Source organism: Carassius auratus, unplaced genomic scaffold, assembly GCF_003368295.1.
Source record: "Carassius auratus strain Wakin unplaced genomic scaffold, ASM336829v1 scaf_tig00214714_1_2670353, whole genome shotgun sequence".
Classification (NCBI taxonomy): domain Eukaryota; kingdom Metazoa; phylum Chordata; class Actinopteri; order Cypriniformes; family Cyprinidae; genus Carassius; species Carassius auratus.
In genome coordinates, this window is record NW_020527778.1 from 1,186,997 (window position 1) to 1,214,565 (window position 27,569).

Sequence of the window (27,569 nt, forward strand, 5' to 3'; positions counted from 1 at the left end):
TTACACACATATTATGAGAACATTTTAGGTCGAAAGTCATTTATTAAACAACATGTGTCATTTACAACACAGAAAACAAAAATACTTTATTTTAGATTGGAGCTAACATTATTTTACTAAATCCTAATTTAAGTATAAATCCAGATATTGAATTTCCAGTGAGGTCAATGAAATATCTAAATACATTTGCTTTATATTTGTTTTTTTTCTTTTTTAATATTTTATAAACTATACAGACAGTGAGGCCTCATGGAGAGTATTTTGCCGGTGGTCAGTGCAGATCCCAGACACATCCTGAAGACCATCATGATACAAGGGTGAGTAAATGTTGACCAGTTATTTTGAGTTGAACTAAACAGTTAAAGTGACAAATATGAGGACTACAGAGATTTATTGAATCAATGCATGTAATCTCACGTACTTGAGGTAGCAGTATACCCTAAAATGTAATCAAACCCCAAATCAGAAAACATGATTATTCAGAAACACTACTTTATGTAAAAGCACATAGTTTAAGTTAGCAGCATGGTTAAAATCACTTACCAAAACATTATTTTGGATTTCACAAATATGAGAATGATTCCAGATCACTCAGAACAGTTTAATGTAGGAAAAACTGTGACTCTGTGACAAATGTTTAATCACAAACCTGTAGTAAATAACAGTATATTTAATTACAAAATGTGGCATTTTCTCTCTCTTTTTTCTTGACTCCTTTGCCTCCTGTCTTCTGGCCTCGGTGGTGTTTGTGCTGCATCTGATTGTGATGTTCCTGGTCTCTCTTGTATCTGTGGTGGTACAGCTGATGAAGATCTCTCTTGGTCTGTAGCCACAGTCTCGTGTCTCGTTTCTTGATTTGGGCTCTGTTGGGCTCGTGTAGCTCTCTCTGATGATAACTCTTGCTCAGTAGCTTTACCCTCTTCTCTAGTTTGTATTGTTCTTTGACTGCTACGCTCTTCTTCCACTGCAGTTATTGACAGACAAGCAAAGAAACAGGGCATGCATAACTTAAACTTGAACTAAATAAATCACATATATATGCAGAAGTAAATCACAAACACACATGCAAGTACAGTGTCTACTAAGGAGGTAAAGTGGTATCTTACTGAATGGGGGAAATTCTTCCATACTTTTAGTGGTACATGTAGAATCTGAAAATTAAAAATTTAAACAAAGCCAATCAGAGAATATCTCTAAACTTTGTTCTGTAATTTTATATCCTACCAGTGTACTTTTTTTTGTTTATGGGCTAGTAATAATCTGGGGTGCTTTTCCCAAAACCATAGTTGCTAACTAAGTTAACAACTTTGTTGGTTGCAATGCAATTTCTCATTGCCAACCAACTAAGTTGCTAACAGGTTAGCAACCATGCTATTGGGAAACGCACCCCTGGCTGGAGCTAGAAGCCATCATTTCGAGTCTTTTTGACAAATGTCTTTTCATTTTTGTGGAGGAATCAGTACAGTGTCAGTAGAAAACCTATCTTTGTATGAAAAGCTTTAAAATGTAAAAGTAAATAAACTACTTTTGGCACTTCAAGACACTGTATGATATAAAATCTTCCCCACCAGAAGCATAAAGGAAGCATCTACCTGCTCTCCTGTTTTCCATGTCCAATCCTTCGAGTTTGCTCTGATCTTGCACTGCAGGAAACCACAAGATATTGTGAAAATAAGGTAATTTAGTATGTCAATGTCAACCCCATATAAAAACATGGCACGAATATTACATGATCAGTTAAACCTCAATGGCTCTTCCAATCAAAGATTACAGTGACATGATCATTTCTGCTGGGTTGTGCAAAATTAGACTTGAATGAAATACTCTCTTTAAATCGAGTTGGAATTTAATTGGTCATAGTAAATTGCAATAAAACGAATGGCAAGATTACACATTTACTGAATTGCATTTAAAATGAAAGAAATTCAACATTTTGAATTGTACAAATCAATCTTAAATTGAGCTGTCATCGAGTTCGGAACTTCTTCAAAACTTTCAAACAAGGCTTTGTCAATCCAAAATGTAAAGTTTGTCTTGATAAACTCTGCTTTTTAATTAATTATAAGAATTTCTTATTCTTACAAAATTAATACTCATTTTGTTTCGTTTCAACCAAATTCTATAGCCATCCTGTCTGCCTTAGCTCAAATTGAGAAACTGAATTTGTAATTAAAAAGCCATTCTCAATGGAGCACAACCCTTATCAATTACACACACATGAGCATTTAAAAACATTTAAAGTGGTGTCTTACTGAATGGGGGAATCCCTTCCATACTATTTAAATGGCTAGATGACCGATCTAAAATTGAAAACATGTAAACAAAATTAATCAAAATCATCATAATACGTCACAATCAAAAATGTATAAATTCCAGTGAAAAAACTTGGTCATTGTCACACACAGGTTAAGAGGAAGAAGATGAAAAAATGTTCAAACAGGTTTCCACAAACAAAGGGATATTTAATAAAACAAACTCAGGTGATCCAAATCCGAGAAGGAAATGTAACAGCGCGTCTACACATGAACAACACCAGACAACAACTGAATGAAAGGAGGAACTCAAATAATGAACAGGTGATGACTCATTAATCAGAAACCATAACGTAAAAAACAGGCCATAGATAAAAACAGATGAAGACGAACCAAAACCGGCAGTTTGTGACAGTAATGCAATAGTTTTCATGTAAAATCTCTTTATTTTCTTTTTTATAATTTAAAGATCAATTTTGTTTCTCACCGTCTCTCAGACTTACCAACAATATTGAGTGTTTCTTCAAGCAACTTTATGGTTTCATTAAGTTTTACTCTTTGTTGCATAATGTCTTCATGCGCTTGCTTTATGACACTGCAGAGATGTTTCACTCTCTCAATCTCTAAAATAAACCAAATAAAGTACTTTATCAGTCTTCAGCTTACCAGCATATGTATTTCATCATGCATGTTAACTAAAACATAAAAACGACTTAATGCAAACCTGCTAGTCACCATAATGTTTTAGTCCAGTTTTAGTCTTAGGCCACTAAGTTAAATATGCATATACAAGTGTATGAACTACAGAAGAGAATCAGCAGACACCATTTGAACAATTTCTTACCTTTAACTTGCAAGTGAACTACTCCTCTCTTCTGACATCCATCATGAAAGACTGTGCATGTATAGTCTCCTGAATCTGATGACTGAACATTTCTCAAAATCAGAGCAAGATTTCCTCTCCTCAGCTCCTGGATGGACAGACTGACTCGGTTCTCAAAGTCATTATTTGTCATCTCCTGTCCTTTCATATACTGATAAATGAGCTCTGTCTCTTTGAACCATCTGATTTCCATGAACACAGCACTGGTTTCAGGTAAGAGATGAACAGGTAAGATGACATCTTCCCCAGGGGCCACACACAGAGGGTCAGATGAAAACACAAGACTAAAGTCTACAGCTGGAGAGAGAACTACATTTATTATCAAAAACATGAAAAGTAGTACCATTCATAATGATTTTAAAACTGTAGAGTGTTTATTAACAATGTCATTTCTGATTTATTAGCAGAGGTTGGAACTTTTGGTGTCAAAAGTAATGTTCCTGTAGCTCAATTGGTAGAGCATTGCGCTATCAAGCATAAGGTTGGGGGTTTGATTCCCTTGGGGAACATATGATAGGTAAAAATTGATAGCCTGAATCCACTGTAAGTCGCTTTGGATAAAAGCGTCTGCTAAATTTATACATTTTAATTTAATTTTAAATTTTAATTAAAATTTTAAATTTAATTTTAAATGTAAAAGGCAGACTTTGATATATGGCATTAATTTGACAGGCATTTCTCCTTTTCTAGCTTGCTTCCTAATCTAGTTGTCTAATAAAGATATTATTAAGGCAATATTTTTCTGTAAAGATGCTTTGAAGCAATGTCCATTGTGGAAAACTATAAATAAAAGTGACTTGACTGAGCATTTTATCAGTACTTGTGCTCCAAGAGAATCAAACCTGTGACTATTTTGCACAGAACTCTACCAGCGGAGGTAGAGGATCTATTTCAACTTTCTACAATTTTAAACTGAAGATGTTTTACCTAATATGGATTATCTTTGAAACTTGTTCAGTTGAATACTTACAGCTGATATGGAGAAAAACAGTATCTTGTATTGACTGACTTTCATGGGTGACTTCACAAATATAGAGACCCTTCTGTGAACTCCTGACGTCTCTGAGAGTCAAAGACAAATTTCCGTTTTGTAGATCTTGCAGTGGGAGACTCACTCGACCCTCAAAGTCTATGTTCACTGTCATCTTTCCATTCTTATAATGGAAAACTAGATCTTCCTTATGCCACCACTGAATCTCCATTGAAGCAGCACTGACAGCCGGATTAAGATGACATGACAGAACGACATCATCTCCAGGATGGGAAAATACAATATCAGACTGGCAGACAACAGACAACCCTGAAGAAAAGAGAGAAAAATAACATAGTAAAAATAATACCTGGTTATATGTGCCATTTCTGTAATAGTGTTTTATGTACAGTGAGACTCAGCCGAAGCGTGTTACACATTATTTTTCATTTAACTTGCCTTGACTAGTTTTTGACACTTCTTTAGTTTCAGCCATTTTCAATATTTCTGCACATCTGAGACACCGATGGAAAATCCACTGTAACAGAAAACAAACTATGACAACATGAATGTGTCCATGAATATGTCCTCACATGATGTTTAACACTCCTTATGAGATATCTTAAGTTGATGAGCAGTAAATCAATTTAATTCAAACCTCTAAAAGCATATACTGTAAATATAACTATATTGCTCAGCATGGATAAAATAGACTGTTTTAGAAATTATACATATTAAAATGAAAGGCACTTGCTCCTTTACTGGTAATATATGGCCTTTGTAAATAATAATAATACTAATAATAAAGAAATAAAGATATTGTGCTACATTAAACAAAATTATTTAAATCAATAAATACAATTACATGCAGTTCATACATCCAAAAAACTATTTTCCAATGCTATGTAGAACTTTAAAAAAATTAAAAAATAAAAAAATAACCAAGGTGTTTTAAAGATTTTAGTTTAAGATGCCTTAGAGGTGTAAACTCTGACTTCAGATGAGACAAGCAACCTATGAATTATAACCACACTAATGTTTGAGACACATTCATAGTGTGGTTATAATTCAACTTACATACGATCAGATTTTTATATTAAACATGTATAATGTAAATTGCTTAAATAAGTAAACGTGCTTACCTTCCTTGTCGCAGCGACAAATGTTTTTCCCCGAACACTTCGTCATCTGGTCAGGTGAGATTTCTCTAAGTTTCAGTAAGAACTGAACAAGTGAGATTCATTTCCTTGAACGCTGTTTCACCTTCAGTCACCAAAGATTTCTGTAAAAATATCATTAGATTGAATATCCAATGTTAATTAATTAATGTTGTTTATTTTTTATTATAATTTTTACTTACATCCCGTTGACACACAAACCAATAAATATGATAATACATTTTTAGATTTAGTTAACTATGCATTAAACTGCATAATATAAATAAAATGCATAAAAGCGTCTTTAGATTGGAGCTGACCTTAGTTTTTACTGAATACTTCACAACAGTCACCTTAGAAACGAGTTATGCTAAATAAAATAATAATATTTTTTGGTAATAATTATACATTTTAAATTACTCTGGCACGTTTGTTTGTAAGGAAAAAAAAGTTAAATCTAAAATATATCTAGATGTCGCGCGCATAGATACTTTATAGTCTATGACGTATACTCAACACATCTATCGCACGCTCCTTGTTGCTAAGCAACCGCTTTCCAAACTTTAGCTTCTGCAAACGTCACGAGAAGCGAGTGGTGTGAGTTTCACAGAAGATTATTTTCACTTTGCTACGTATCTGTTATATATACGGCTACAAATACTTGTGCGCATCAATATACTTCATACTTTGTAACGTTACACGTAAGAACGTTTTTTCCTCTTGTCGTTACCTAAATATTGCTACGATATACAAGCTAAGCCTGCTGCTAGCTAACCAAACTGCAAAACTCCCCTGAAAACGGGATAGGAAGAGTGTGATGTTATTTTATAGCGCTAGTCGAACTCAGACACCATCCTAATTTACAATTTCTATCTGTTAATGAAGAATGAGCGCGGGTCGGACTGTTGAGGGAGCGGGATGTGTGACCTGGTGGGGATTCGGACCAGCACGAGACCTCCTGAGCTCAGGTAACCTTCAAAACAGACTAACAGCTTCTCACTAAACACAGTGAATATCTATGAAAGTTTTTGGATTCTCATTATTATGTAACACTTACAGACACACACAGAGAGAGGCCTCATGGAGAGCTGAATATTTTGCTGGTGGGCAGCGCAGATCCCAGACACATCCTGAAGACCATCACTGGACTGACAGACTCGGACACACTACATGTGAGGGATTCTGTCACACAGAGCATCTGTCTGAAATCAGACGTGTTAATGATGAAGTGTGTGGTTGGTTGCAGGTTTGGGTGATTGAGAACAGCATGGAGGTTGTTGCCAGACAGCTAGTACTACTTTATGTATCACTTCTGACCCCTGAGAACATGAGTTTACACAGTATGTACCTTAAAATATACATAATGAAAAGTACTTTTAAAATTATTAATTGTTAATAAATATAAATGATATAAATCAAATATATAAATTATAAATTAGATATTTCAAAGGTGCAGAAATATAAATGCTTGTACTGTTGTACAACGCTTCGTGATGTATTTTTCAGAGAAGACAGAAGTGTTTCTGGAGGTGTTTGGAAACTCTGAGATTCGCAAAGAGACGGAAGAAACGTTGAAACACGCCGCATCTCAGCTCTCTCTGTCTATCACAAACACTTTGTTTTCTGACTCGGATACCCATCCTTGCCTTGATACAAGCCTTCTAAAGGTCCAGAATACATTCATCAGTTTTATCTGCATGTATAGCTGTATGTCTTAACCAAACTCAGCTCAGTAATATCGACTCATCTGTTGTTTCATCAGTTTAAGGAGAGAGATGAGTTGGTACGGATCTTTAAATTGTGGGAACGGCCGCCTTCAGTTCCAGCAAGTGTCCGTAAGGTCTGGGATGCCCGTGTTCGGCAGCACCTGGGGACACGTTATGACTCACGCCAGGGCTGTTTCGACTGGGATCTCACTATGAAACTGCACCAGAGCGGCGTATGTACCAGTACCAGATGAGACACTATTATACACCTGTACTCCTGACAACCAATCAGAGCAGTGTATAATAAACTCTTGTTACAATTTTACACAGACATCTTGCAAATAGACATATTTCAGGCAATATTTTACGTTTTTAAAATTAAATTTTGAATTACTAGCACCTAAATTGCAAATAATTATTCATAGCATTTCCATCTATAAAGTGACACCAATCTCATTGCAGTATTATTTTAGTATTGATTTTTCTGTCTCAGTGTGGTGTCATTAGCAAACATCAGTATGTGAAATGGAGAGAAAGCGGTGTAGCTTTTGAGATGAGGGAGGGGCTCTACCAAACAGCCAATCAGAGTCTGCTCTCCACACGAGTGTTCAATCATGTGAGTAGATTGACTTTTTGCTATAATATTGTTTTTGTGTGGCCCATGATAGATGGTCATGCAACTGTAAATCTCTGTGTTTGTACCAGAGAGGAGATCGGGTCGCTGTTAGAGGCTATTGGGGCGACATCGTCTCCAGTCCATATCTGTCCTTCGGCATAGAGACAGAAAACAAAGATCTGCTGAAGAAACAGAACAACCAGCATGTGAAGGTGAAAGAACTAGTGCATTACCTCCCAGTCAAAGTCACAGATGAAAACCTCATAAAAAGTAGAAAAAATTAATTTATATCGAATTGCAGTAATATTTGCATCATGATTTCCCCTTTCTCTGGCAACCTTTCTCTCTCTCAGACAGCTCAGGATATTTCAGAAGTGAACGTCCTGGCGTTATTTGAATCTCTTTCCACTAGAGGGAGCTCTTTACTGAATGAAAATGAACCAAACCTTTCAAGTTCCTGTTGTCAATCCACAAACAGTCTCCTAACAGAAGAGAAGACACAGAAAGATCCATGTGCCTCTCAAACTCACACAAAACCTGAGCAACATCCAGAACAACAGACACAAGTGCTTGGTAACATTGTCTTGTGTCAAATATTTAATATACTAAAAGCCACAAAACAGTTTGCAGTTGTTATAACACACACACACACACACACACACATATATATATATATATATATATATATATATATATATATATATATATATTTGTTTCTGTGTGTTTTTGCAGATTTGCTCAATGTGAATGGAGTGAAAGTGAAATTTCTGTCTCCAGACTCACTCAGCAAACTTCCTCTCAAAAATAAATACAGGAACCTGTTTAACACCATCTACTGTTCAGCCAGGTGAAGCCGGTTTATATGCATCTTAAAGAAACAGTGTCTGGGTTTGTGTCAAAAATATCTGCAGACATACAGAATAACACGATCTCTGTGTGTTTTCTCAGTATGGTTCATCAGCTGGATTCTTTTCTGAGGGAGATCACAGCGCCTGATGCATCTCTAATAATAGAGTTAGCAAAGTGAGTCCATCATCATTTGTTCTCTTGTCAACATTTTTACACACACTTAATAAGCAAATCTCCATTAAATGTTCACAATCTCTGTTTTTCTTGTTCAGCTTCCTGTTGGACCTTTCAAAAGAGCAAGTGTCAGGTTTTGCTGACAAAGTGAAGGAGATCGCTGAAGAATCGGGATTCACAGAAACGCATTACCAGAGCAGTGATGTATATGCAGTTTTCACACAGAAACAAAACTGAAGGACTCTGACACTGAGATATTATACCAACAAACATCATTATAATAAAACCACCAACACGTCTGTGCTTGAACAGTTTTAATAAAAAAAACCTTTTCATTCTCATACAAAATGTCAAGGAATGACAGATTTCCAGGGTAAGAGAGAAAGTGTAAAGCAGTGTACAGATAGTCTGAAACCGAAGAAAGTCAGAGAAACAGAATGCAGTACTGTCCCGGGAGGAAAGAGAGATCGATCGCTGGATGATTCAACATTCATCAGAAAGATGAGGTACTGTAAAACACTGCTGCTCCAGACTAATATCAGCACTACACAAACGCTTGCATTGCTACTGTTCTCAGTTTCAAGTTAATCATTGGAATACTGACAATAATAATAATAATATAACAACAACAGTACAATTCTTCAGTAAGGTTAAAACTCAAACAGTGTAAGCAGTGTTATGCATTACAGAAAAAAGACAAGAACTTTTTGATATAGACACATATATATAATATTTCCACAATGACATATCTAGTTGTGCAAATGGGTCTTGTGCACTTGAAAGGCAACTTTATATTGTTTTAAATGGCTAATATGAGGGCGTACAGACACAATAAAGAGTAGAGCTGCCAACAGATTGCAAGGACAAAACAGAAAAACTTCAAGGATGTCTAGAAGCCCTTGCTCTCAGTCCGGCCAAGTGACATCCTGGTGAAAAACAGCTTTAATGCAGACTGTACAGTGATTGTACATTTCTGATGTTGATGAGCGTCTCATTAATTCACCTTCTTGTCCTATGCAAAGTGTAATAGTTTTGATGTTGTGTCTAATGCAGCAATTGTTCAATCAAAGTGGTTATAGTAGTATAGTTAGTTACAGGAATATATCCTGCCTCTCAACTCTAATCGGTCTATTTTATTCATATTATAATACCTCTTGTTTTCTTTTCATTATTCTGTCAGTAATTTAAATGAATAGTTTACCCAAAAATGAAAATTTACTGAAATACCAACCAAAATGTAGATTAAGTTCGTTTCTTCATCAGAAATTAACTGTACATCTCTTGTTCCCCAATGGATCCTGTGCAGTAAATGGGTGCCGTCAAAATGAGAGTCCACACAGTAATCCACACCAATCCAGTCAATCAGTTAAGGTCTTGTGAAGCTAAAGGATGTGTGTTTGTAAGAAGCAAATCTATCATTCAGGCAGTTTAACTTTAAACTGTCACTTCTGGCCAAAATACGAGTCCATAATCCATAACAACATATTTATTTAGAACTGTTTTTGTCTTGTAAACAGTGCTTTGATTTGTGCATATTTCTCTCCTGATTTAGACAACATTTTCACTGGATAAAGCAAATATTATGGATTATGAACTCCAGTTTTAAGTGAAAAACATCTTAATGATGAGTTTGTTCATTACAAACACAGTTTTTACAGTCAAGTTGATTACTTCAGGATTATTTTGATGTTAATCAGCTGTTTGGACTTTTTTTCTGACGGCACCCATTCAGTGCAGAGCATCCCTTGCTGAGCAAGAGATGTAATGCTACATTTCTTCAAATCTGATGAAGAAACAAACTCTTGAACGACAAGTAAATTTTTTTAGCAAATCTTCATTTTGGGGTGAAATATTCCTTTAAATAAAGCTTAACACTTCTCTACTTTTTTGAAAATAGAATTTACGTGGAATATTTATTAAAGGGTTTAGTATTATTATTATTGAATATATAAAAATCATGACCACATTTAGCTTTGAAAGCATTCTGGCCGTCTAATTAGTTCATTAGAAGGTTAACCAAATGATTTAATTCCAAGTACACCTTTTAAAATCAAAACCATATCAGATTTTGTATCACATACCTAGCTTTGTTAAGGAAACATGTCTTTGTAAAGTAAACAGGAACTATTTGCAATTAACTGGCCTTGATTTTTCTTTGAAGTTAAACTGTGCATTTGAAATATTGAGATATTAACAAATGTGTTCCTTCTCAGACATCACTTTCTTTAGACCTATTACACATTCTTAAATTTGCTAAATTAATTGTAAATTGTTATTAAGTTATTTTATCTTAACTCTTCCTTGTGTAAAAAAAAAAAAAAAAAAAAGGACTTTTACTAAAAAAAAAAAACTTAAAATTAGACTTAATAGTGAGATCAACACATCAATGTATCTGGATAATCACATAAAAACTGCAGTCACATGTAATATTCTGAGTCATTAGTCACTGAAATCTTATACTTCTGCTCTGGGATTCAAGTAAACTGACACTGGATTTTAGTCCAAGCTCCAGTTATTATTACACCTTAAACTGAGCAGTTCAGATGGGGAGTTTCTATGTGAATGTGATGTACTGTGCTGTAAGAGCAGTGAAGTGCCTTCATCAGAAGGTACAGAGGTGATGCATTACTTCGATCCTCGGTCAAGCTTAAGTGCAATGAACCTACAACCATTACTGGTCAGATCATTAACCATTAGACTCCCATCACCCTGCTGGTGATGTATGCTAATAATTTTGATTCTTCATTATTAAAAAATGAGGACCAAACTAAATATAAATGGACTGGTCCTACTGGAAAACACACAAGGTTTTCCCCTATCAAACTATCTCTTGCTCTTAATCCTCTTATACATTTTTACTAACTAATGCATTTTAAGACGAAGCAGCTTCCACCATTTTTACATTATATGTTGTTCATGGCTTCATGGCATCGTTTTTTTTACAACAAGCATGGAATGTATCAATGCAGATTTGCATATAATAACAAACGTGCATTCAACCGAACACACATACACACAAACACGCTATTTCCTTGTTATATTCAACCTCATGTCTTCTGACCGTCATGGGTGATCTGTTCAACCTCTACAGGTCTTTTTTTCTGTTCTTCGTGTGGTTCTGCTCAGCTTTGGACGGGTCTGGTTTCTCTGGTGACATCAGCTCCAGGAGATCCATCAAAGCCTTCTTGATATCAGCTCCAAACTTGTGAGAGTCCTACAATCCAGAAAGAAAATAGACAAATTAGCATCATTTTCATCAAACACTTTCGTAACCAGGTGTAGCACGATAAAGAAAGCCAAAATTTTATATTTGTCTTAAAGGGATCTTTCACCGAAAAATGGAAATTTACTCCTCATTTAGACACCCTCATGTTGTTCAAAGCCTGTATGTACTGAATGAATGTTGGTAACCAAGCAGATGCTGGTAGCCATTGACTTTAACAGTATGGAAAAAAAATACTATGAAAGTCAGTGGCTACTGGCAACTGTTTGGTTACCAAATATCTTTTTTTGTGTGTGTTTTCAACAGAAGAATGAAATTCATACTGGTTTGGAAGAACTTGAGGGTAAGTAAATGATGACAGGATTTTCATTTTAGGGGCAGTCATGGCCTAATGGTTAGAGAGTCGGACTTGTGTATATATATAAGCTATATATAAGCTATTTTTATTGCAGTTTTAGTTTTGAGTTAGTAATTTAAAATGTTCTTTGTTAAATACACTTTGCATTTAAACTTTTTCTTGCTTCTATCAGTAGACTTATGCTATTATTTATATTTGTCAATATTTTAAATTAGATTTTATTTTTATATTTTCAGATTTCATTTTTATTTTTGTTTAAGGTTTAGTAATTTTGTTGTTATATGTTATACAATTTTAATACCAGTTTCAGTTAGCTGCCAAGAAAATATTTCATCTTTTTCATTTAAGTTTAAGTTTATCATATAAAATTCTTAATTTATTTCAGCTTAATTTCAATTTACAAAAATAGTTTAGGGTAGATCCTAACTTCAGAAAGACATTTTATAAATTCATTTGCAAGTCAATTTTTTTATGGTTTCAGAAAATTGCTAATGAAAGCACAGTGTACTAACAGTCTGAGGACAAGAATGTTTGCAGGAAATGTGCAAGTTGATCATGTTTTCTCCGATGATGATGTAAGACACACCATAACCGTCATCTGCAACCTGCCAAGAGCACACAAATGATTTAATGAATTTAATGCACACACACACAGACAAAGAGTAAATTTGTGAATATGCATGAATATTTCTGACCGGGCCAAATCCTCCACCGCAGGTGGTGTAGTCAGGGTGGTTAACGAAATCAAACAGCTCCACCTGCTGAAGAGGAGTCTGACTGGTGGAGAGGCGCCATGTTTCTGAAAGCACCTGAAGAAAACACACACATTTAATATTACATCATGACATTTTTTATAATTATATTATTATTTAACCATTATTTCAGTAACAAGAATGATATTTTGCCTTATGGTAATGAGAACTGAAAGGAATGCAGAATCACAATGCATAAAATTGTTCTAAATGTGGGAAAGAATGAGGAAATTTTCTTTGCACAATTGTTTCATTCACTTATGACACGAATGCAAAATACAGTTAAACTTCCTTGTTCTGCTTCTGAGCCCTTCCCTGAGTTACACACCTCTTTAAGGAAAGGCGACTCCTCTCCCAGGTATTTGGACACAATGTAGAGGCAGAACAGGTGTCTGTCTATTCCTCCTCCTGTCATTGCCATCCTGTACATTTGCTGGTGTTTCTCAGCCGCAGTACGGAAGAGATGCTGACACACCTCTTTACTCTACAGACAGAGAGAGATGCTTACATATGCACTTTTCTTTAATTTGTGAATTTACTTTTCTTAAATGAGTCACAGTGTAGCAACACAGTGAGAAATAAAGTAATCAAACGCAAAATAAAAGTACTTAAATTATTCTATTAGTTCATAATAAAAAAAAAAACTGAATTTAAATGCATTTTTATGACTATCATCATAACCTGCATCACTCATGGTGATTAAATTGAACATTAAATGCATGTGTGTACTGGAACTGTTCTTCATCAGTAAGTTTATATATTAGTGTATGTGTTACCTCTCCGTCCTCCAGAGCTCTGACGAAGGTGCAGCTCTCACTGGTGCAGGAACGCACCGTCTCAGTCCGGCCCTCGCGAAACAGACGCGTCATAGACGCTTCATAGGTCAGAGTGAACGAGCCTCGATTCTGGAGGTGAGTTAGGAATGAGAGCAGAAGAATGTTACCGTTTAATTATTCAGTCAAGTTTATATTTTAATACAATATAACTACATAAAATTGTTAGAGTGTTCTGGGTGGTTGCTATGTAGTTGCTAGGTTGCTTCTTGGGGTTTGTATATTTGTTAGAGTAATGCTAAGCAATTGCTAACCTATTTTATGTTGTTAATTTCTCTAAGCATGTTGCTGGCATGTTTCTAGCTTCTAACACATTGCTAGCACATTTTATCACATTGCTTACATTCTTTACATATTAATACCATATTTTAACATGTAACTAACATGTTTTAAATGCTGCCAACATGTTTCGGTGTTCTAAGATGTTTTAACATTAACATATGCTTCTAACATGTTTAGCAATGAATCTAGCATGTTTTAACACACTATTTAACATGTTTCTAACCAGTTTATTGAGCTTCTAACATGTTTTAACATATTGTTAGCATGTTGCTAACAAGTTTGACATGTTTCTAACATGATTAGTATGTTTTTATAACATGACATGTTTTATAATCATTAGCATGTTGTTAACTTTGTAGCATGCTTCTAACATGCTTAACATTTTACTAGCATGTTAAGTATTTTCCTAACATGTCTTAATATATTGTTGGCCTGGTGCTAACATGTTTAGTGTGTTTCTGACATGTTTCAAAGCATTGCTAACATGTTTTAAAATGCTTCTTACATGTTTAAAATGTTGCTACCAACTGTTTTAGAACTGTTTTAACATGTTTAGTATGTTTCCAAAAAGTTTTATTATTGCTAACATGTTGTTAACTTTTTTTTAATATCCTTCTAACATGTTTCTAACATGATTCAACATGCAATTAAGTTTGGAAAATGCAGCATGTTTGGATCATGAATACGGTGTTTGCCACTAACTGAATGGAAAGGGCTCAGGCCTTAGTTTATTTATATGAAGATATTTATTTGTGTTATCTATTAATTTAATTTGGAGCTTGATTTAAAATTAATTATTTAAATTTTACAAAATACATTTTCAGAATTTTGTGCAAACAGTAATGAAAAGGACTTAAAAGGTCTTAAATCTCATTTTGTAAAAAAAAATAATAAAAAACTACAACAACAACAACAACAACAAAATGTTTCTAACATGTTTCAATCTTATTATATGTAACTTCATTTTAATATATCATAATATAATACAGATATAAAAGTCATACGTGTAAGTAATATACAGTAAAAACGAAGTCAAGATAACTACATTAAACTATAAAACAATTCATCTAGTAATGAAAAAATACAAACAAAACATATTGTGCCACAGTGTTTGTGAAGCAAAACAGTTTGTGAAGTATATTCATAGATGCTATGAGTCTATATTTTCTGCTAGTGTGAATTGGAGGTACACGACTTGTGGTTTTGTGTGGGTGAAGTCTTACCCTATAATAGGCCAACTGTAGAGCAATCTGAATGAAGGCATCCGGGCTGATTTTACACTTTTTGATGGCACCTTTGCCAAAGTCTTGAATTGGCAACACATGAAAGTCGACATCATCGGCTAGTGTCTGTGCCACAGCGAGAGAGCGTTCGATACGCTCCTGACACTAAATACACAAACAGGAAGATGTATTATTCAATGTATACGTCCTGTCTGTAAACATGAGAAGGTGTGACGGTGTGTTTGTACCGCTACAGGTATGTCCCAGCTTAATCTAGTAGGTGGAGGAAGGGAGGAGGCCACGTCTCCTTTACAGTGACCTTCTTCATTATAACCCAGCTGGAAACAATCGGTCGTCATCACATACTGAGAAAGACAAAGCGACAGTGGCATAAGAGAACATAATAGTGACAACTAGATGGCATTAACTGAATAACAATGCAAGTCAGCAAACGAATAGTGAACGTTTTAAGTAAGCGTAAATGGGTAGCTTAGCAAAACAGATGTTAACTAAAACAGCTAAAATATTTAACTGAACTTAAGATGAAATAAAATCAAATATAAAAATGAAAACACACTTTTAAAAAATGTAAACAAGAGTGTTGCCTTAGCAAATAAAGTAAATGACTAAAATTAAAACAAACATAAATAACCTAAAGAGAAAAAAAAAGACAAAAGCACATAAAATTACTCAAAAATAAAAAGAATCTGAACATATAAAAATAAAAGCTAATTCAAAATATTTTTTATATTGTTTATTTATTTAAAAAATGGGTTGATAGTGCATTGTTTCCTTTATTTTTACATTTAGATAACATTTACCATCATCTAAAACATAAATATGTTTATAATGCAGTTAAATGTAATCTTTAGCCAAATTCTAAATTAATATACATTTTCATACTGCACATTATAAAGTTGTGATGCCTGAATTCACTTACAGGATTTAAAATGATCAATTAATTTTTTATGTTTTTTTTTTTTTTTGTCAAAATAGAACAGAATTTTTATATCAGCCATAACATTAACAACATAACTACCTGATTATTGTTTTCACTGCAATCCGTATTACATAAGAATGACTGAATTAAAACTAGATTATGGCATCTTATGCTTAATACATTGAATGAATCCTGTGTGATCCATTATTTAGTTTATCTGATAGTATACTTCATTATTATCTAAACACATTCTCTTCAGTGTCTCACCTCCCACACGTGAGCCATTATAGGTGCGTCTGCCCAGGAGTGTTCAGCATTGAGGCCGTTCTTCCCATTCTTATACACCACCACAGTGAACGACTTATCAAACCACCTGCAACACAAACACAGCGTAAAACAGTGCCATAGTAAAGACAGAGACGATCATGTCTCACTGTGTAAGACACAATTTATTCTATTTACAGTTCAGATTACATTTAGTATCTTTGTAACATAACTGATGGATGAAACTGGACGAACATCTCACCTGTCGTAGCACTTGCCGTGCAGGAGGGACTTGGCGTAGCGATCCAAATTGCCGGCAGGATCATCTCCCATCATGCCTTGTTCGTCATCATCCAGGGCAACGAAGAATGCTGCTTTCTCAATGCAGTCCAGAGATCTCTTATTCACTCCTGAGCTGAAGAACTCCTTCCTGGCCTGGGCCCAAGGGATTCTGGGAAATGAAGTTCAAAACATCTGAGCATTCATAGCAAGAATATAAAGAAAGAATCAAAACTCAATTGTAAAAAATTGGATTTTATAATGTTTTATGTTTTATATCAGTGGAAAACTGTATGTGAAAAACCAAAATAAGGGGTTGTTATATTTAATATTTTTTGTCTTTTATATCATAAAAAGACAAAAACACAACTTAATTACTAAAGCTTTAAAATTACAAGATTTAAAAAAACAAGGATACTCTCAAGGATACTAAAATACATAACATTTTTGTTTTTAACATATTTGCACACACATATATAAGGACTGTATATATATGATTGACAGATAAATAAACTGTTATGAATAATTACGTTATTAATAAATACAACCTGCAAAGATTAACAGATTAACTTTGGTTAAGGTTGTGTAAATCACTAAATAATGCTAAATATGAGCAATAATAATACAGATGCTGCTTTGAAAAACAAATGATAAATTCGAGTGAATTTAAAGAGCGTCGGCAGACACTACCTGTCCCCTGCGGTCAGGGCTGCCAGTTTGGCCTCTCCGGGCACAGGGGGCGACGGGTCGTCCAGGATATGCTGAATCTGGTGCTCGATCTCTCTGGGAGACAGCAAGCGACCGGCGTGATACAGCCACAGGCGGAAATAACGTCCTCGGTGGAACACCGCCACATACTCGCTGTCCTGCCAGTGGATCAGCGAGTCTAAATACACACAGAAGACTAGTAAATACAAGCAGGTTCTCACGGTTTGCCCACATGCGTCATGTATTATGTGCTTTTCAAGCATCAGCAAATGGACCAAAAAGTAGATCAGAAGATTCTCATAGACAAGGACACATCCCAGTGTGTATCTGGGTCAGTATGTGTGTACGGTACACACAAGACCTGTCCGGGGTGGGTTTGTTTGTCTGTGTGAGTTTATACAGAAAGACGTGTTTGTACTTTTGACCCTTACAGGAAATAGACTAATGTCAAATATCTTTACATCCTAGAAAGTATGAGGAAATGTGGTAGATGAAAAGCTGAAAAATGAAACCGTTTAAAGAGAAGAACAAATAGATGTTAAAATATATATATATGTGTGTGTGTGTGTGTGTGTTTATTTATTTATAAGATGCCTTTTTTATGTATATTTGTTACAAACACACTCACACACACAAACACACACACACACACACACACACATACATATATATATATAAATAATTCTAGTTGTCTTTAGTAATTATAAATAGCTATATATCTATATCTAAGTAATCATATTTTTATTGATCAACAATGCATTAAATTGATTAGTGACAGTAAAGACATTCATAATTTTAAACAAGGTTTCTATTTAAAAAAAAAAGCTGTTCTTTTAATCTTGCTATTAATCAACAAATGAAACACTGATTAATTAACATTATTAACACTGAAAAAAATAAGAAATTTTTCCTATCAGCATATTAAAATGAATTCTGAAGGATCATGTGACACTGAAGACTGGAGGAATGATGCTGAAAATTCAGCTTTTCATCATAAGAATGAATTGCATTTTATCATACATTCAAATAAACAATAGTTATTTAAAACTTACAAAATTCCATGACATTGCTGTTCTTACTGTATTTTTAAACAAACAAATGTAGCCTGGGTGAACATAAGAGACTGATTTCAAAACCATTAAAAAAATCTAGCCTTACCAGTCTCTTCTCCTGGAATGCGTGTGGTGTTGAAGATCCTCTCACATTGAGCAGCACACAAAGGCACATTTAAAACCGGCACACGACTCTAAAAGACAGAGGTATACTGTTAGTCAATGTAACTTGAACCAAAAATTAGTTTTCCTAAGTATTTTAAAACCTCCTTCACCCACAATTAAAGGAACAGTGCATTAAAAAATAATATTCATTCTTACTACAAATTTTATTTGGACTACCGGTTTAATCTGTTATTGCTACTGTACCTTTGAGAGCATTAATGAATACCTAAACTCCACATGGCATAGTTCAAAAGCTCAATCATCAAAACAGGCCAAGCTGCAAACATGATTATATATAAATCTGGATATATAAATATGCTAATCTGCTTAGTATGCAAATAGTTTAGTTGCCATGAAAAACCAGATTGAACTCATGATGACGTTTTATGATGTATAATATTAGATTGACCAATGCACACTAAACTTTCAAAATACAAAACGTTTTTCCATTATATGTTCTCTTGCAAAACTATGCAAAACACTGCAGGTCTACCCTATACACAATCACAGTGTCCTTTACCCATCCATAGCCTAATAAAGTTCAATGCACAGCTAAAAACAGCTCTGTGATCAATCTCTGTCATCGCTCGGGGCAATGAGAGGTTTCACCCATCGCACAATCACATCTGTCAGCACTGCAATGTGGACTCACAGGTTTGATTTCCTCTCTGTTGAGTTTCCTGCGGTACAAGAGACACGCGTGCAGTGTGTTTCCTGCTCTAGCAGCTTGAATCGGTGTAGGTGTCACGTACAGGAAGTCCTGAGGAAGAAAGAGAAGCACTCAAGAGGCTTGATTAAAAAAAAAAAAAAAATGAAGCACTTAACCACTATAACTTTCTGCTTAATGCTTTTGAAAAAGTTTTTACTGTGAGCCGTACCATTCCATAGTAGTTGCTATTGACCATGAGTGGGCCACGCCCCCTCAGGTAGACATACTCCTCCCACCAATCACTGACCTTGAAGATGCAGACATAAGAAAAAAAGAATTCTCAAATTAAACCTTAATTAAACCTAAATCTTTGTACCATCCTACAGTTCAAACACACTACCAAAATATGATTTTCAGGTCAAAATGAAATTAAAACCATCCGTATTTGCGGTCTTATTAAATTAATATTAAATGTAATAATCATTTTAATAATAAATTAAAATCAATACAAATTTAAACATAATATTAAATAAATATTAAATTTAATATTAAATTCAACTTATGAGCACACTATTTATTCTAAAAATAAAAATAAAAAAATTATTAAGATTTTTAATGTTATGTAAAGCCCATATTAAACACCCACTTTTTTGCTATGCAACAGCCATGTTAAATTGAACATTTAATAAATATTAAATTCCTTGTCTCTGCTTATTAAGACTCTTTTAACAAAATGTAACGGCATCTTCTCCTCAAATCACCTTTAATTTGGCATGTGACACCCATTTTAAACTTAATATTTTATAAATATTAATTTAAATACTAAATTCCTCATTTATGCTAATTAACTATTTATTCAAAATTAAATATAACTGTTTGTTAGTGTAATCTTTGATTAAAATGTAATTAAAATTCAGCTGTTTTGTGCACGACTTCTGGTATATTTGGTATGTAACGCACATATTAGACTTAATATTTAATAATGGTACTGTTATGTAATGTTCAAACTGAATTTAACATTTAATAATGGTAATGTTATGTAAAGCCCATATTCAAACTAATATGTAATACATAATACATTTTAAATTCCACATCTCCGCTTATGAGCACACACTTTGTTCTAAATAAAATATTAATGTTCATAAACTTTCATCAAAATAAAATAATAATGCAATTATTTCTACTCATCACATCACAAATCCTTCTTACTTTCACCTTTATTTTCTATTTTTTACAATACAATCAATTCCTGTTGCATAAAATCAAATTCCATCCTATATTTTCCTTATATGTCAGATCCAACCTGAATGTTTAATGTGAGATTACAGAAGAAAAAGAGAGCATTTTTAAGGTTGCATTAGAAGACCGACAGGTATTGTGTGAAGGTAAGGTGTATGGTTTGCTGCTTGCTCTCACATAGTTGGATGCCCACAAGGCTTTCAGTTTGAGGTACCACTGCAGGCGGTTTCCCAGACTGCTCTCAAACTCCTTGGCCAGAGTCTTCATCCTCTCGTATTCAGAATCGCTCATCAACAGACGCGCAGATTCCAGGTACTACATATGAGAGAGACAGCTTGGAATGTGTTTTTTTTTTTTAGTAATATATTTTGGTGAAAATGATGACATAATGATGATCTCACCCTCTTAACAGTGTCTTTGACTGCAGGAACAGGCAGGTTGGGCAAAGACCCCTGGTAGCTGTACAACAGAGGCTGTCTGCCTGAGAAGATCCGGACCATGCCCTGAAAACAAGGTAAAGTGTGATTCAGATGTTAAAATACTCTCTTATCCAGTTTAATTAACTGTCACTCACGTTTTTGAACATAGACTTTATAGTGGACTATCCAAACTTAAATTTTTATAATTCATGAATGAAAACATTGTGTAACATGATGTTGATGTTCCATTTACATGGTAATGCAATGTCTGATTTAAAAATGGGTTTTAAAGGATGAATTTTGAGATTTTAAGTTGTCAGTTGATATATAATTTCTGCGATAGAGAAAAAGGCAACGAAGAAGTCTTTTTTTTTTTTTTTAAACAAAGATCAAAACTAAAAAAAATAAAAGATTTTTGAGGGTGCACTCTTGTCATATATTAATCTATTACTTTTCCTACATCATTTTTTAACAAAAAACATAGGTAAAACATATATTTGGGAGTCTTAGACCTTTGCAATTATATATAGTTTGTCAAGATTAGATTAGATTTAATTGTAATATAGTGAAATACATGTAGGCGTCCCATATAGTTAAAGGGTTAATATGCATTGACAATTAGGTACAATTAAAATAATTATAGCATGCTTCCATCGAACCCTGACAAAAGAGCACTGGCTCCACCAATGCTGTAAATATGTGCCTTCATTAACCGTTTGGGTGGTTGTAGGTTAGGTGTGTCTGACAGTATGACTGTACTAACCGCCCAGATTTTGGTGGTGTTGGACACTTTCCCATGCTGTTCAAACATCCAGCCGTGATACGACAGTAACTGCTTCAGACAAAGCCTCATGGTGAAGATCAGCGAGAACCAGAGCAGAGTACTGAACAAGACGGCAGAAACCACCGTCCGGCACTGAATGCTCAGAGAATCACTACAGAGAAACAGACACAATATTAAAGCTGCTATATGCAATACTTTAATAAATGTTTTATTAGTTCTTAGGACACTCAATAGATATGTTTCCATCACCCTCTTTTTATGCGCATTTTGACGTATCGTATCAGAAACGAGTGATGGAAAAGAATTTGAAATAGTCTATCAGTGAACTTTTTTAATGATTGTTTAATATGCAAAATCAGGTTATAGATTTTATTATGGTCTCCAACTTAAAAAACAAAATGTGCCTAAGTTATCATCTTTAAAGTATGATATTGTCAGTGAAAGTTTTTTTTATATATATATATATATATCATGGAGTGAATCATTATTTTAAAAATGGGAAAAATATTTGTTGACAAACTGGAGATATAACTTAAATCATTTTTATGAAAATCTTTTTTTTACATTAAACATACATATTAATATATATATCTAATATATTATATATATCTTCTATTCAATTTAAAAACATGTACATTAACATTCAAAAGTCTGGGATTAATATTTTAATATTTTCAAAAAAGATTCTTCTGCTCACCAAGGCTACATTTTTTTGACCAAAACCAGTAAGATCTGTAATATTCTAAGATATTATTACCATTTAAATGAACTCTTTCTATTTGAATATAATGTAATTTATTCCTGTGATGCACAGCTGTATTTCCAGCATCATTCCTCCAGTCTTCATTGTCACATGATCTTCAGAAATATTCTGACTTGCTGCTCAACAAACATTTCTTGTTATCACTGCTGAAAAACCTGCTTTCTGATGACTAGTAATTTGAAATATAAATCTTTTCTGTCACCTTTCATCAATTTAATGCATCCTTGTATATATATATAATTTTTAATATAAGTTGCACACAGTTAGCATCATCTATTCTAAACATTATTTAATGTATTAATTATTACACACACGAGGGACACAAAACTGCATCTCTTCTGCTTTTTCCTGAAATAAGGTGTGTGGAAGTACACACCCTCCTCAGGCATTTTCATGAGTTCACTTTTAATATGTTTCGAGGTGAGTTACATAAGAGGATGACAATCATATTTGAAGCACTAACATGGTTCACACTTGCAGATAATTCATTTGTTTTGCTAGTTCTGAGCAAGGGTCAGATTTCCCTGTGGTTATGTGACCTCTATTACCTGACCGGCAGATGTTCTTGGATCTTAGCGATGAGGCCCATGGAAGGGTCCGAGCGTGTGTACATGGTGGCCAAGATCGCAATGACAACAAACAGCCATGAGGACGGGCTGGCGGGATACACACCAGTGATCACGTTGTTCTGTACAGGAGAAAGATGGACAGAATAAATAAAAGACACAGGAATCTGTGAGAATAACTGACATAAAAAAAAGAATAAACATTAAACAGATCGAGTAGGTGACACAATATCAAAATGAGCTATTTGCTTCTGTAATAGATATTATATCATGCATTTTAATGTTTTTCATTTCACTTGTGCATTTTATTCTAAAATAAATAAATGTTTGTTTTTATATCGAATTAAAAAAAATCTATTTTTGACATTAACCACACTTACATACATATATATATAAAAAAAGATATTTGCTTTTGTAATAAAGATTTTACTGTGAATATTTTTGTCATTTGTGAATTTTGCTGTAAAATAAATGTTTTTTTTTAAACAAACAAAAAAGAAATGCATTATCAACATCAATAATTACAAAAAAAAAACTAAACAGGCAGATTTATTAGTCGACAAATTATCAAAATGATATATTCAATTTTATTGTTCGTTAGTGCATTTTAGTCTAGAATAAATAAATGTTTGTTTTCATTACAAAATATAAAAATGCATTATCGAAAAATAAATGTCCAAAAACAAAACAGGCAGATTAAAATAAAAATGAGCCAATAAAAAGATTTGATTGTGCATTTTATTGTTTATTTGTGCATTTTATGATATAATGAATAAATGCTTGCTTTCAAAATCAAACATAAAATTGCACTACCAAAGTTAAGCACAATATTACATTAACAAATAAATAAATAAACATAAATCGGACAGATTTGGTGGACGACAATATAAAATCAAAAAGAGAAATTAGGTTTTATAATAACTATATTTTTGTTTATTTTATTGTTAATTTGTGCATTTTATCCTAAAATAAATACTTTTTTTATTAATCAACTTTACAGATCCATTATCAACATTAAACGCACTAGTATTACAGAAACAAAAATAAGTATAAAATAAAAATTAGATTTGCTTTTGTAATGAAGACTTTATTGTGCATTTTATTGTTCAGTTGTGCATTTGATCCTAAAATAAAAAATGAAATAAAATACTACAATACAAAATCTTCAATACAGGCTCTTTTAAACCAAGTCCCAGATTTATCATATAAAATACACCACATAAAGGAATTTAAATGCATTGCAAATAGCCCTTCATGTAACCTATAAAGCCGTTAGTGTGTGTAATGCATGTTTACCTTCAGCCGTGTGACGCGTTTCTTCCAGGAGCGGACACCTGACAGATAGACCTGTCTCAGGGCCTGATGGGACAGCTGCAGGTCGATCCCCTCTGGAGTGATCGTGAACTGAAACGCCACGGCCTGATGGGCTTCTGCCATTTCTAAAGAAAGTGTGAAACAAACACAGAGGCTTTTAAAAACGGCAGCTCAAATTTCACTGCAGCAAAAGCACAGTAATTTGTGCATACGAGTGCATGATTCCAGCTCTTTATCTCCCTTACACTTAACTGAACATCATCCACCAACCATTACAAGTTCAACATGCAGAGCTATGATCCATTAAGGCAAGAGCAGTGAGTTCTGATACAGACGTTTCTGTTAAGGGTTCATTTTATGCGATTGACAGCTACCAGAGAGTCAGTTTCCAGCTTGTGTAACTGAAGGGAAACTTCCTTCCAAACTCTTCTTCTTTCTGCTTTTATCCAGCCTGGTCATGCTTTCATTTCTCATTCAGACAGAAAAGACACTTAGACTTTATATATAGTGTTCCTGTGGCTCAGTGGTAGAGCATTGTGTTAGTAGCACATGGTTGCGGATTCAATTCCCAGGGAACACATGTTAGGTAAAATTTTTAGTCTGAATGCACTGTAAGTCACTTTGGATAAAAGCTTCTGCTAAATGCATAAAATAATAAATAAAATCACATCTACATCCAGACAAGATGTATCTATGGCAACTGTGTTGTTATGGCAACCAGGAGCAAAGTGTTTTCTTGTGACTACCAGTCTGCTCAACCAAAACACTGTTACTGTATTCTTCAAGATTCATCTTCATATGTACAGTGACGTTCACTGGCTTGGTAAAAGAAGCGTTACACTGTCCAAGAATTATTAAAATAATGCATATGAACAAACGACACATAGCATTGTTAATGTCAAATGAATCTAAAAACGTTAAAAAGGAAAGGAACAGAAAGAAAAGGACATGTGGTAAATTATGGTGACCTATACTCGTAATTTGTGCTCTGCATTTCACCCATCAAAGTGCACACACACACACACGCAGCAGTAAGTAGTGAACAAACACACACATCATGAACACACACACAGAGCATTGAAAATAACACTAAAAATAAGTATGTTGTAATAAAAACAAGTAATTTTTTTTACACCATTTGGATTTAATGAATGTATTTTTTTAATATCATGAGTTTGAGTCAAGAACATCAAGACATGCTTTTTCATAAGTTAAATTTTTTTCATTCAGATATTAATTAATATAAATACTTATTTTAACTCCCACCTGCGAAAATGTTTTTTAAAGGCTACTAATTTATTTAATAAATTATAAAATATTTAAATAAATTAGTAGCCTTTTAAAACATTTTCGCAGTTGGGAGTTAAAATATGTATTTTTATTAATTAACATCTGAATTAAAAAAATGAAACTGATGAAAAAACATGTCTTTTATATATGTATATACTGTATATGTATGTGTGTGTGTGGTTTGTGTAAGTGTGTGTGTAATTAGTGCAAAATACTTTAATCATTAATCAAAGTTCTGAAAAGAAAGAACGTTCAAAACACTATCCGAGTTTGCAAAAGCAATCCCACGTCATCCTGTCTATGGTCATCCCACGGGACACCGCTTAAACATGCAAATGAGGCGCTTTCACCAGTGACCAGAAGAGGGCGCTCCAGAGAAATGAATGGAATGAACTTTAACCCAATTAAAAAAAAAACTACTTACATTAATTTACATATATTGAACTGAAGCGCTGGAATATGTCCATTTGAAATAAAGAAGCAAAATAATACTCAATAATAATAAATAATTAATAAAATGCAATAAAAAAATAAAGGGCTTAACACGACATATAAATCCGTAAAGAACAGGTGCTAGGTTTATCGATTAAATTATAATTTAATCCTCCAACAAAGCCACCGACCTTGATCAATAGGGTTTATTGCATAACAAAATAGTTAATAATTAATTACCTTCAGAAATCTAAAAAAAAAAAAAAAAAAAAAGCCTAGCGGGTGAAACAAACATAGAGGCAAAAAAAAAAAAAAAACAGCATGATCAGCATGTGAGGAGATTTTTAAGATCGTGATGACAGCGTGCAGCTAAACTAGGAGTCCAATGTCATTAAAATAGAGATGGAAACGTATTTAAAGTATGATAAAGGCCAATAACGGATGATGCTTTCCACACAAGTTCTAAAAAAACCGTATCCTGTATAAAACATCCCACATACTTCCATCATCCATCAATCATCACGCCTCATATTAGCATTAGTATCAGAAATAAACATCCCTACCTGCTATTTACTGATGTTACTGATGACGGGAACAAAGTGACGGACTCCTTTCGCCCCTACTGCTTTTGAGGAACAAAAACATAAACAAATAATTACTAATAAGCGCGTAATAACCCCAATATAGATGCTGAGTGCTCACTGGTGTGAAGCGTAACTGAAATACCTCTGATACAAACTGAGAAACAATGTAACAGATACAGCGAAGAGGGCGGGAAACAAGAGGCTCGGAGTCGGAAGTGCGCTGCGATTGGTCAGGAGGCAATGACATTTCTGTGGAGCGAGCTGGCCAATGAGCGGATAGAATGCCGCGCAAAGCGTTGGAGGCTTCGCTGTGATTGGACATCAGAGCTGTCAATCAAGGATCACGGCCAAACAAGCAGCATTGATGGTTTACTGAGCATATACAGGTTTGTACTATATATATATATATATATATATATATATATATATATATATATATATGTATATATATATGTATATGTATATGTATATGTATATGTATATGTATATGTATGTATATGTATATGTATATGTATATGTATATGTATATGTATGTATGCTTTTACAATTAAATAAGGATGCCTGAGATGCTGAGATGATACAATGGAGAATCTTCAATCTTTTTTAAATGTGTTAACATTCTGAAGTATTGATGTTTCCAAAAATGTTGAAAACAATTATAAACAATTTCACAAATATTTAAAAAATAATGACTCTAAAAATGCCAAGTGATGTAAACATCTATAAGAAAAGGAGAAAAATACTTTCCTTGCACTTCAAATTCACGTGGGTGTACACAACATTAGAAAAAAAAAATGTTTCGGTGTTTTCAATGTTAAAAATCTATACAAAAATACTTACATA

General features: G+C 33.8%; 3 protein-coding genes across 8 annotated transcripts; 1 reads left to right on the forward strand and 2 right to left on the reverse strand.

Annotated features, from left to right (window-relative positions):
* Positions 1-9: 9 nt before the first annotated feature.
* Positions 10-5,387, reverse strand: LOC113092767 (butyrophilin-like protein 2). Of its 3 annotated transcripts, none has more exons than XM_026258500.1 (9): positions 5,248-5,387; positions 4,565-4,643; positions 4,106-4,435; positions 3,097-3,432; positions 2,756-2,875; positions 2,253-2,300; positions 1,593-1,643; positions 1,131-1,151; positions 10-964 (listed from the first exon to the last, which is right to left on the reverse strand). In XM_026258500.1, exons 2-9 carry the CDS (start codon positions 4,599-4,601, stop codon positions 675-677), a joined length of 1,233 nt encoding a protein of 410 aa, XP_026114285.1. In that variant the 5' UTR covers positions 4,602-4,643; positions 5,248-5,387; the 3' UTR covers positions 10-674. The 3 variants fall into 3 exon arrangements, with proteins under 3 accessions (XP_026114285.1, XP_026114284.1, XP_026114286.1); XM_026258499.1 differs by having other exon boundaries at positions 1,107-1,151; XM_026258501.1 differs by lacking the exon at positions 1,131-1,151.
* A 423-nt stretch (positions 5,388-5,810) lies between these two features.
* dnaaf3l (dynein axonemal assembly factor 3 like) lies at positions 5,811-10,935 on the forward strand. 2 transcript variants are annotated; one of them, XM_026258495.1, is made up of 12 exons: positions 5,811-5,859; positions 6,148-6,230; positions 6,322-6,434; positions 6,509-6,602; positions 6,769-6,929; positions 7,025-7,201; positions 7,462-7,584; positions 7,674-7,796; positions 7,938-8,157; positions 8,317-8,431; positions 8,533-8,607; positions 8,706-10,935. In XM_026258495.1, exons 2-12 carry the CDS (start codon positions 6,149-6,151, stop codon positions 8,842-8,844), a joined length of 1,422 nt encoding a protein of 473 aa, XP_026114280.1. In that variant the 5' UTR covers positions 5,811-5,859; position 6,148; the 3' UTR covers positions 8,845-10,935. The 2 variants fall into 2 exon arrangements, with proteins under 2 accessions (XP_026114280.1, XP_026114279.1); XM_026258494.1 differs by having other exon boundaries at positions 5,818-5,963.
* LOC113092749 (carnitine O-palmitoyltransferase 1, liver isoform-like) lies at positions 8,907-26,956 on the reverse strand. Of its 3 annotated transcripts, none has more exons than XM_026258466.1 (20): positions 26,869-26,956; positions 26,706-26,767; positions 24,403-24,545; positions 23,089-23,228; positions 21,757-21,928; positions 20,976-21,077; positions 20,752-20,889; positions 19,565-19,642; positions 19,339-19,446; positions 18,628-18,715; positions 17,452-17,647; positions 16,745-16,933; positions 16,486-16,591; positions 15,527-15,643; positions 15,279-15,443; positions 13,717-13,845; positions 13,269-13,424; positions 12,884-12,997; positions 12,701-12,793; positions 11,693-11,821 (listed from the first exon to the last, which is right to left on the reverse strand). In XM_026258466.1, exons 3-20 carry the CDS (start codon positions 24,541-24,543, stop codon positions 11,693-11,695), a joined length of 2,361 nt encoding a protein of 786 aa, XP_026114251.1. In that variant the 5' UTR covers positions 24,544-24,545; positions 26,706-26,767; positions 26,869-26,956. The 3 variants fall into 3 exon arrangements, with proteins under 3 accessions (XP_026114250.1, XP_026114251.1, XP_026114252.1); XM_026258467.1 differs by having other exon boundaries at positions 26,706-26,764; positions 26,869-26,946; XM_026258465.1 differs by lacking the exon at positions 26,869-26,956 and having other exon boundaries at positions 8,907-11,821; positions 26,706-26,862.
* Positions 26,957-27,569: the final 613 nt, after the last annotated feature.